The 12,252-nt window shown below is 38.7% G+C and overlaps 1 protein-coding gene across 3 annotated transcripts in view; it reads left to right on the forward strand.

The window, feature by feature from the left end:
• The window catches only part of LOC109927788 (uncharacterized protein CXorf38), a 37,430-nt gene that overhangs the window by 847 nt on the left and 24,331 nt on the right, over window positions 1–12,252 (forward strand). For all 3 annotated transcript variants that reach the window (XM_048602722.1, XM_020527804.2, XM_020527807.2), the window contains 2 exons: window positions 8,147–8,281; window positions 11,966–12,088. In XM_048602722.1, the coding sequence (XP_048458679.1) occupies window positions 8,147–8,281; window positions 11,966–12,088 (258 nt within the window). The remainder of the gene's footprint in view (window positions 1–8,146; window positions 8,282–11,965; window positions 12,089–12,252) is intronic.

Genomic DNA, 12,252 nt, shown 5'->3' on the forward strand with positions numbered 1-12,252 from the left:
CCAGAAGCTACGTATCTTTGTAAACAAGGAAACAAGCCGGAATTGAACTATTAACTGTATGTTTTGTACCATCCTTTCAAAAACGAAAACGTTATTTCGTCATCTTTTAGCACTTTTTGAAGTATTTTATTTCCTATTGAGTATGAAGTTTGGTACTTTATATTTCATTGAAGTAATTCTGTGTCCAGCGTCAGTACAGTATCGTGGGATTCGAAATGGGATATATTGTCCGGCGCTGTTGGGAATGGGGAATGTATAACTACAAATCTTTTCAGTAAGCTTCCACTTCCGATTGTCGGGATAAAACCGCAGTATGCATATATCATTATATATCAAGGATAGGCGTTCTGCCGTAAAGTTGCATTTTTACGATAGGGGGAGGGCAACTTCAATTAAACTAAATTTGGAGACATAGTTTTGCTAGGACCGAGAGAGGGGACAGGTAAGTTTACCTTCGTCAGTGGCCGACATACCTGCAAACGGACACGAAAAGAATTCCACAGGTCCCAGAACAAAGGTTAAGGAAGATGTCCAGCTGGGAGGTGAACGGGAAAGAGTGTGATCGTTAGTACGTGAGATTCAATTATCGGATGACGTTGACTGATTAAACAAGGTGGATAAAATCAGTTTGGAGCATTGCCACACCATTGTACTGGTTTGAACACTGGTGCAAACAAAGTGGATTCAAGAGAGTTTATGGATGAGTTTCAGAGTTGACCAGAAACCCACAGAAATTGATTCAGGAGTCCAATGGAAATGTGGTCTCCAATATTGACAGTATGCTCATTATCATAACTTTCTATTTAAACATTAACATTATACTTTCCACCACTTGTACTAAAGGAACAATATAAGCAGTAGGATGATGTAACATTATGACAAACTTATGTTGTCAATTTTCACGATAATGGTGAACATGGAAGTTTATAATGGCAATATAAATATTAGGATGGTGCCATTTGAACATCACAGGAAGGTGACTGGGTAGTCCCTGGAGATTATTCATGAATTGCCCTTTGTTATTTGGATACCTTGTCAGTCAGAGTCTGGGTTGTCTGGTTTCTGCATTTCTCTGCCCCGTCCATTCATTACAAGAGAAGTAATTAATAGAGCTTGACACTGGAGTCATCAACAAACGGATGAACTCTTGGCCCTTATGACATGATGGGAAATTTTTAAAATTAATTCATGGGATGTGTATTGTCCATCACTTATTGCCCATCTAGTTGCCCTTGAGAAGGTGGTGGTGGTGAACTGCTGCCTTGAACCATTGCTGTCCATTTGGAATACGTAGATCTACATGACATGAAGTTCTAGGATTTTGACCCAGCAACACTGAAGGAACGGCAATACATTTCCATGTCAGGATGATGAGTGACTTGGGAGGGATGTCGGTGGTGGTGATATTCCTGCTGCCTGTATCCTTCTAGATGGTAGTGCTCGTGGACTAAGATGTTACTGTCAAAGAACCCTTGTAGAGTTCATGCTTGAAGCTGATTCTACTCAGGATGATGGACACGAAGCAGCAATGTCTCGGGAGTGTGATTAGTCCCAAAATTGACCATTGACTTCCTAGGTATTGAGTATAAGTACTGCCACTGAAGAGTTGCTTTCTCAACCCCCACTGTTATGAATTTTATGAGAGTTCTTTGATGTCGTTTGTGACATGATGCTTTGACTTCATTGGTAGTTTCACAGAATCGCTACAATGTGGAAACAGGCCCTTTGGCCCAACAAGTCCACACTGACCCTCAGAGCATCCCAACCAGACACGTCCCCTGTAACCCATCTAATCTACACATCGCTGAACACTATGGGCAATTTAGCGCAGCCAGTCCACCTAGCCTGCACATCTTTGGACTGCAGGAAGGAACCAGAGTATCCAGAGGAAACCCACGCAGACACGGAGAATGGACAGTTGCCTGAGGGTAGAATCAAACCCAGGTTCCTGGCGCTGTGAGGCAGTAGTACTAACCACTGACCCACCATGCTGCCCCTAGTTCCAAGTAGTTGCATTGTTGATATAGTTCCACCACTTCATTGGGTCACAACATAAAATTACATTTTTCCAGTTACCAAGATAATCAATTAAGTACTTTATCTATATCAGATTAATCAACAAGATCCATTAATCAGTTTCTTAAATATTGGTTTATTATCAAAACAAAGCTTATTCAATTAATATGCAATAAAAGTTAGTTATATAGAAGAATAAATGTGTATCCTTCTAAATATCCCAAAATGCCCACACAAACACACAGTCAATGCAGTCAAGAAAGCTGCAAGAACTGGGATGGCATGGAAAATTATTTTTTCATACTGTTAACAAAGGGAGAAAAGGAGCAAGTGGAACAGATTGTAAGGGTTCCCAGAGAGAAAGGGGTTATTAATGGTAGTGAAGTGAAGATCGAGATGTAAAAAGAAGAAAATAGGTCCTCTGAAAAAACGTGTAAAAATAGAAACGATAAAAAAGAGCAGACGTAGGCCATTCGGCCCTTTGACTCTGCTCCACCATCCGTTATGATCATGGCTGAGCATTCAACTCAATAGGCTATTTTCCCCCTTTTCCCCTATATTCTTTGATCCCTTTAGGCCCAGGTGCTATATCCAACTCCTTGAAATCATAGTGTTTTAGTCTCTGAAGGATCACTGGACCCAACTCTACTTTCTCTCCACAGACCTGATGAGTTTCTTCAGCAATTTCTGTTTTAGTATTTTGGCCTCAACTGCTCTCTGCAGTAGCAAATTTCACTGGCTCACCACTCTCTGGGGGAAGAAATTTCTCTTCATCTCAGTTGTAAATGGTTTACCCCATATCCTTAGACTGTGACTACTGGTTCTTGACTCACCCGCCATTGGGAACATCCTTCCTGCATCTATCCAGTCCAGTCCTGTTAGAATTTTATAGGTTTCTATGAAGAATCTCCTCCCCCAATTCTTCTAAACTCCAGTGAATATAATGGATCCAGTCTCTCCCCATATGTCACTCCCACCATCCCAGTAATCAGTCTGGTAAACCTTTGCTGCACTCCTTCTAAAGCGAAGATAACCTGCCTTCCTGTTTTTGCTACCAAAGTGGATAACCTCACAATTATCCACATTATACTGCATCTGCCATGCATTTGTCCACTCACTAAGCTTGTCCAAATAATACATAAGCATGTTTGAATCCTTCTCGTACCTTCCCACCCAGCTTTGTCATCTGCAAATTTGAAGGAATTAGGTTTAGTTCCCTCAACTAAATCATTCATATGTGTTGTGAATGGCTGGGGTCCAAGCAATGATCTCTGTGGTACCTCACTAATTCACTGCCTGCCAATCAGAAAAAAGACATTCATTCTTTGTCTTTATTTCCAACCAGTTTTCTATCCATGTCAACACACTAACTTCTCCTCCTGCCCCACCCAATCCCATGTGGTTTATCTTTATTTTTTCTTTAATCTTTATGCGGGGCTTTGTCAAAAGCCTTCTGAAAGTCTGAATAAACCACATCCACTGGCTATCCCTCAAGTCTACTGGTCCCATCCTTGAGGATTTCCAGTAAATTTGCCAAATATCATTTCACTTACATAAATCCATGGTGACTCTTTCCGATCCTGCCACTGCTTTCCAAGTGCACTACTATAAAACCTTTTATCATGGACTCTAGCATTTTCTCCATTACTGACATCAAGCTGACTGGTCTATCATTCCCACTTTCCTTTCTGCCTCCCTTTTTAATTAGAGGGGTTATGTCTGTTGTCCCCCAGTTGTGGGAACTGTTCTGGAGTCTATAGAATCTTGGACAATGCCCACAAATACATCCATTATTTATAGGACTACTTCCTTAAGTACTCTAGGATGTAGATTATCAGGCCCTCAGGATTTATTGACCTTCAATATCATCAATTTCTCTACTTATACTAATTTCCTTCACCTCCTTGCTCTCACTAAACCTTATGTTCCCCAACATTTCTGGTGTGGTATTGTATCCTCCTTTGTGAAGACAGAACCAAAATATGTATTTAGTTGGTCGACCATTTCTTTGTTCCACACTACAAAATTCATCTGTTTCTGGCCTACGTTTGGCTCCATCAATCTTTTTATCTTCACATACCTGTAGAACCTTTTTACAGTCAGAATCAATCCTTGCTGAATTCTGACCTACTCCCACTCCTCAGATGTTTTTTTTGCTGGCCAGTTTGTATGCCTACTACTTGGATCTAATGCTGTCTCTAATTTCCTTTGTAAATCATGGTTTACCCATCTTTACCATTTTATTTTTGTGCCAGATAGCAATGAACAATTGTTATAGTTCACCTATGCATTCTTTGAATGTTGCCGTTGCCTTTCACCATCACCTCTTTAAGTAATGTTCCTCATTGTATCATAAATAAGACCAGGGAGCTGCATATTTTTGCCCATAAGGAAACAAGCAGGAATTGAACTATTGACTATCCTTTGTACTATCCTTTCAAAAGTGTAAGCATAACTTATCTTCATTCACTTGTGAAAAGAGGAAATAAAGATTTTTCTGCTTTACTGGCTTTTTAAAAAAAAAAAAAGTGCTTTGGCCAAGATGTTATTCTTGGAGGCTAAAGAATAAAGTACAGAATGTTCCATAGTCTGTTGGTACATGTGCTTAAGTCACTAATCATGTACAGTTGTCTCTGAAATCTTGAAGACTCAGCTTGCTTAGGAAATACAATCTTGAGCTGTTCCCTTCAAAATCATTCTTTCAAAAGAACAAATAGTTTTCAACTTAAATTCAACAAGAGAGTTTTCAGATACAGGAGCAATCAACTTGCCAATTCGTTCACCATGTTGATAAAACCAGCACTTCACCAAGCCAATCACTGTTCAAAACAGCCCCAACAATCTCATTATTTCTCATTTTAGTTTTACACAATGTGGAACTCTATTAGTGTTTGTATTTGTGCTGCAGTAAAGACTTTCACAGATTGACTACCCTCTGAGAAAAGAGGGTCAGAAGACGATTCTCCCCAGGTTGCTTGTAGATATCTGAAACCTTTTGCATGTAACCCTCAGAATAAACCTAGAAGCACCAGGAAAAGCCTCTTTTTGCCACCTCAATCTACAGAAGCCTCCTCAAAAAAACAGATGTATACTTCATGAATTCTGTCAATTGACTGGCTTTGCATGAGCAACATCCAGGTTTCATTTGGCGATCTCATCTGATGAGCTACATTTTAAGAATTAAAAAATATCACAGTGTCCTCTGTCATCAAATTTTGGGAGGGGATTACACAAATCTAAACCACTCTAGTTCCATTAATCAATGGGCCACAACCTAATTGGAAAAGGTTTATTTTACATAACATATTTAATTGGTTATTTATTATGATAATGATACATATCAGATTTGAAACTACAGGATCTATCAACCTGCTTACTTATTTATTAGTTTATCAAAACATCTATTCAGTGAAGATACAATAATAGGTTAATGCACACAGTCTGTAAAATAGAAGCACGAACTCTAAATGCATCCAAAGTGGCAAATGTGAATGCAGATTCTCTTCTGTAAAAGAGAAAAAAAAAATACATTTCTGTGCAGAGAGTGGCTTTCTAAAGAAAATACTTTGGTTAATGAGTTATCCTTTGAGTGAAAGGATAAAGAGTAGAATGTTCTAGAGCCTGTTGCTGACGGTCTGGCATATGTTGTCAAGTCAGTAGTTTTGCATTGATGTTTCCTAAGTCGTACAGATGCATGGTGCTCAGGAAATGCAATCTTGAGATTTACCTTCAGAGATCTTTCAAAGAATAAACAGGTTTCACCCTGAATTCTACAAAAGGATTCTCCTTTCAGTAATGTGAGTGATCAGTTGGTTAGCTTTTTCTTAACGGGCTTTCTTCCAATTAAACCAGATAAGATAACCGCATAACCAGCCAGTCATTGTTTAAAACAGCCCCAGTGGTGATCTACAGCAAGGCAAGTAGTTGTCAGCTATCAGATTTGCAGGGAGAGAGTATTTTATAAAAGAAGACCTCCAATATCCACACTTAACTTCCCGCAAAACCAGATGACATAGGCTCTATGGTCTACTTCTGCTCCTATCGTTTCAGCTCTGCTATTCAGGAAGATTGTGGCTGATCTGATAGTCCTGAATACCACTTTCCTGTCTTGTCCCCAATTCTTTGATTCCCTTAGTGATTAAAAATCTATCTCAGTCTTGAATATACTTACTCAGCCAGCCTTAACAGCCCTCTACAGTAAATAATTGCACAGAGTAACTACCCTCCTGAGAGAAGAAATTCTTCGTCATTTCTGTCTTAAATGTGCAACCCTTTATTCTGAGATTGTGTCCTCTGGTCCTAGAGTCTCCCAGAAAGGGAAACAAACTTTCTGCATCTACCCTGTAAAGACCTCTTGGAATTTTTTATGCTTCAATAAGGTCACCTCTCATTCTTGTATATTCCAACAAGTACAGGCCCAAATCTGCTCAACCTATCCTAATGACATAGTCCCTCCATACCTGGTATCAGCCTAGTGAACATCGTCTACACTGCCTCAAATGCAATATATCATTTCCTTAGATACTGAGCCCAAAATTGCGATGACATTTAAAGAAGCCACTGCAGATATTTCCACAAAACTTGGAAAAAAATCCACTTTTCACAGTTCTGAGTAATATTAATATAACACATCTGTGTTACATAATGCTTTAAATATTTAATCTCCAGAGTTCCAAATGTTCATGTGTGATGTGTACCGCAAGTGAATACAAACTGCTCTATTTCAGGTTGTCAGAAATTTATGTTAAATGTTCTAAGTGCCTCCTGTTCTCTGGCAATCCATGACCTGACCCAAACTTTGAATAATTTCCAAACTAACTTTTTAAAAAAATTCCCAACCAGTATGCCATGACTGCCTGAATTTCTTACAATCTAAACTAACCTTTCCATCCATCAGTTGGACCTAAGCTTTTAATAGCTACCAAATCCTTTTGATTACTACTAAAACCTTGGCACCGCTAAGTACAAAGCTCTTAAATCAAGCCTTTTGGTGCAGATATATCTCTGACCTGAATGAACACAATAATTGCATTCATATAGTGCGTCTAAACATTATGAAACATACCATAACTTTTCTCAAAAATGTTATCAAATAAAAATTGACATTGAGCCTCGTAAGGAGATATTAAGACAGATGAAGAAAAGCTTAAAGAGATAGGTTTTGAGGAATATCTTTTCAAAAAAATGGGTTATTAAAACAGTGATGTAGGGAAGGAATTCCAGAGCAATTATGCACTGTTTCAAAGTAACTTGGTATGATATTCTGGACAGTTGATGGCCTTGTGGTATTATTGCTGGGCTGTTAATCCGGGGGCCCAGAGCAAATGGTGGAATTTGAATTCAATTTAAAAAACCTCTGGAATTAAGCATCTAATGATAACCATGAATCCATCCTCAAAAATCCATCTGGTTCACTAATGTCCTTTAGGGAAGGAAACTGCTATCCTTACCAGTTCTGGTCTACATGGGATTCCAGAACCACTGCAACGTGGTTGGCTCTGAACTGCCCTCTGGGCAATTAGAGATGGGCAATAAATGCTGCCCTAGCCAGTGACGCCCTCATCAGTCAATTTAAAAAAAAAAAGTAATTACACCTGAAGAGAATGTTTGTTTGATGTTGATTTCCCCATATGCAATATCACAGGACTTCAGCTGGTAATTTTTTTTTTTCTTACTCACTCGTGAGTGTGGACACCACTGGCTGGCCAGCATTTCATTGCCGTGTCCGTAGGTGCCCTTGAAAAGGTGGTGGTGAGCTGCCTTCTTGAACCGCTCAGTACATGTACTGTAGGTTGACCACAATGCCCTAAGGGAGGGAATTCCAGGATTTTGACTCGATGACAGTGAAGGAATGGCGATATATTTCCAAGTCAGGATCATGAGTGCCTTCGAGGGGAATTTGCAAGTGGTGGTGTTCCCATGTTAATGCTAAAAGCATGCAATTGTTTGCAATACCTGTATACACTAGCCTTACATCATGTGTAACAATTTTTCACCTCTTGACCTGAAGTTGAATTGTGGAATTTTGCAATTTCAGAAATCTCTTGATTTTGTAATTGATGTTCCTGATTTTTTTTTTTTAAAAAACTGTTAACTTATGCAATGTCTTACAACACACAATTTTCTTTAGTTTCAGGGGGCATGCGATTTATGTGAAGAATGGAAGACAGAAATTCTGAAGCACCATACAAATCAGAACAATGTGTTATACTGGGGCAACTGTTCTCCTCCACTGTGGCCAAAGCAGGCTTGGGAAGTGGCAAAAGTATGTTTTATGTTCAGTTTTATACACAGAAAGGTGATAAACAGTTACTGTATTCAGAATATTTATTGATAAATACAATACGTACAACATGGACCTCTACTGTGCAGACACATTGTTCATTCTAGTTCTTATTTCAAAATGCAGCTCCTTTCTGTGACTTTTATGAACCAATCCAACTTGGCTTTTATTTTGCTGAAAGTGTTAGTCAACTTTTTTGCAGTTGTATTAATTTCTGTAGATCCAGATTACGATGACAAGTTGAAAAGTGCACATATTAGCAGTGATATGCTTAATTATGGACAATTATCAGCTATAATCCACTTTCTGAAGTACAGTGAAACCTGTAAAGATGAGCACTTAGAATAAAATTAACACTGATTGAGAGATCTAGGTTTATGTGGTAATATGTATGAAAGGCCCTCCTGAAACTGCATACAATCTTAAATTACGTTCTATGGACAGCCTTCAGTGGACCAAGCCTTTCACAACTAAAAGCTCAGTCTGAGGCTGCAGGGAGCTTTTAAAAGAAACGACTTCTCTGAAATGGGGATCACTTTACCCAGCATCCGGAGGGGCGGGTGGAGAATTTTCTGGATTGAGTGCTGCCATGTCTCAGTCTTTTTTTTTCTGCTTTCAATGCTGAATAAATGACTTCCTATTCTTTCTCAAAGCCATCTCGTACTGACCTCATCAACAATGTTACAATCAAAGATGCCAGGCATAAACTGTGCTGTAGCTGTGTCAGTTTTTAAGGAATGGTGTAGTGTCTGTCACAAGCTGCTGCACACTGTAAACAGATGTTCCAGAGAATGTGGTCCATAGCTTCCTGTCACAGAAAGCCCACATGACTTGCGAGAGAGGGCTGTCTTTTCTAGCCCCACAGCTGTGTCCATGAAAACATGAAGTGGCTAGTGGCAGCCTTACTCCTGCAGACTCACTAACCAGAAGTCTACAGTTTCGTTCCTATTTCATATGTAACCTGCTGTGTATCCCCAAAATATTCTCAATTTGTTCTAAGACTTACCTTTGTATGAAAATCACCTTCCTCCCTTCCTTTCCTTCTGCCATTGGATATAGTGATAATATAAAATTATTCAAATCTGGCAAGCAGATATCGGTTTAATTTATTATTTAATTGCATTTGATGAAGATGTATATATCTAATGTCTCAACTGTAGCTGCACAAAGAAATAAACAATATTCTGTCATTTTACATTTGTGTAGAGATGGAAGTTTTATCGATTCTCTTGTACCCTTTTTCTCTCTCTAAATTGTGAAAGAAAGCTCAAAACCTTAGGCTTCTGGTCTCACAGCCAGTCATTTATAATTCATGATGTCCTGGTAAAAGTTCATAGAACGTTGTGTTTCAAACTATTTTCCAATATTTGAGTGCTTTAAATTGTATGTACATGTTCTTTGTTTACAAAGAACAGCCCTCTGTATTAATATATGTACCTTCCATTACACACTGCCAGCCCAACTGACAATCTTAAATTGGTTATCAGCATAATTACACCACAATTCAGGATTATCCAGCAAATGTTGTCTGAATGCAAAAACACATATAATGTTAGAATCTGTGTTGCAAGTTTTGCAAATGCATGCTGTTTAATGCAGTCAGTACCTTGTTTGTTACAAACACCCAAAGAGACTTGCTGCTTGTTATGATCTACCTTACTTGACATCACATCAGCAGCAAAATTAAGGTATGAAATGGAACATTCAAATAAGCTCCCTTTCCTCAATGTCCTAGTTTATAAATTGGTCAGGGGTTCTCAGTTACTGTCCACCACAAACCATCTGTCACTAGTCAGTGTACACATTGGAATTTCTACAGTTTCACATGCTACAAGATTGGCCTTATCGGAAACCTTGTAAATAGGACCCTTTTCTCCCTTGGCCCCTCAATGTTATTGTGGACAATACTTCCAGAGACACAATACTTGGTACAAGTGTCCAAGTGTCAAATTGTTGGCAAATTAACTCAAGAACCATGGATCACTTTTACTAAAGGGTATTACTATCAGCAGAATTGTGATTCATTGAACCCTAAAGCAGCCGAAGATTAGACAGCCTTTAACAGTTTATTTCTAGCTATGCTTTAAATCCACAAGCCATTTGTATGTAAATATAAAAAAAACTCAACTGTTTTTGGCTGATTCTTGCAGTGTCATTCTGTACAATCTTTTCCCAATTGCAGTGACATTGTTGTATAGGGGGTTTTTACTCCCAGGTGGTTACAGACTCTCCCTTTTCCCATCTATTCCCTGCATCAGCGATCTCAAGACATATTAGAAAACCTTAATGTTATCCCATTTGTGTTATAAATGCTCAACAGAAATTTTTTTTCTTCTTGCTAGTGCACGTCCCATTTTAAGAGTTGACGGCTTCTTTCAAATGACTAAAGATATGCCATATTTCTAATCTTCCAAAACAGATATGGGGTCACTGGAAAGCATGAGTAGTGTAAACTGAATGCTACATTTATTATATTGTGGCTATAAGCCAAAAATTACTTGCTACTTTAAGTAACTGCACTGTTCCTGTGTGCCTGTTTTCTTGCACAATTGAAATTCTGGACTAACCTCGATCAAGATTTCCCATATTATGAACCACATGAGCAGAATACACATTCTGTCATCAGCACTAAAGCAGTGTGCTTGAACCTCAACCATGATATTTTATCTTCGATTTCTAAAGTCTGGATGTGCCCTTTGTTATGAGTTAACAAGGTACGTGGTAAGTTTTAACCACCTATGTTTTTCCCAAAAATATTTTTGTAATCTTGTTGCAGAGTAGGAAGACTATTTTGGTAAAATTCCATCTCCTAACATCAGGTAATTTACCGTTTAGTTCGTTCTCATTGTGAGCCAATCATTGGTAACAAGTCAGTGTCATGATTGATAGCAGAATGGAGTAATTGATGACAATGCGGTACTTACTTTAGTTTATATCAATTGCAAATTTAAAGCTTTTACTCATTTGTCTATAAATGTACACCCACTGTATTCAGTTCATCTGGTATAATCTGCCTTCCTTGCTGTACTTCATTGTATGATCAACATTGCAACTTCATGAAGATATAGTGTAGGCAAACGGGCATTTTTTTTTTTTTTAAAGGATGGAAAACTCACTATCCTGGAAGCCATTCTCAATATTGTACATTAAAATTAACTTGGTGAGAATTATATTTCTCAACACCAAAAAGCCTGCTTCATCAATGCTAGCTCACGTGTGTCTCTTTTTCAAGTATGTGACAGAATAAATAGCTCAGTTCATAATTTAACCTTCAGGCTATAGTATGGGTATATCCTACCCAAATTATGCTTCTAATTACATTGATTCTATTCTAGAATCCCTACAGTGCAGCTAAGGCAATTTGGCCCACTGAGTCTGCACCAACTCTCCCATCCCAGCAACCCTGTCCTATAATCTCATATTTACCATGGGTGTTCCACCGAGCCTGCACATCTTTGAACTTTGGGAGGAAACCCACATAGACGTGGGGAGAATGTGCAAACTCCACACAGTAGGGTTGGAATCGAACCCTGGTCTGTGGTGCTATAAGACAAGAGCACTAACCATGCTGCCTGTGCTTTGTATTTAAATTTTTTTTTAAATAATGATTTGATGTATTTATTTTGAGTTGCGGTTAAATCATGGATAGTGTTTTGTTTTCTGCAGGTCTACATGCCTCATGGACAGGCCAACACACGCGGGCCAGAAAAATGTGATGTGGCAGCTCTGTTAAATCTTATTATTTCATGTGACTGGTTTGATTTCGTTGAACGGCAAAAAGTAATTGAGGTAATGAAGGTAACATTTTGAAACATTTATATGAAAGGTTATCAGAGATAACAAGGTGTAGAGCTGGATGAACACAGCAGGCCAAGCAGCATCAGAGGAGCAGGAAGGCTGACGTTTCGGGCCCAGACCCTTCTTCAGAAAAGGGTTTTTTCTGAAGAAGAGTC

The sequence above is a fragment of the Rhincodon typus genome, chromosome 11 (assembly GCF_021869965.1).
Source record: "Rhincodon typus isolate 14 chromosome 11, sRhiTyp1.1, whole genome shotgun sequence".
NCBI lineage: Eukaryota > Metazoa > Chordata > Chondrichthyes > Orectolobiformes > Rhincodontidae > Rhincodon > Rhincodon typus.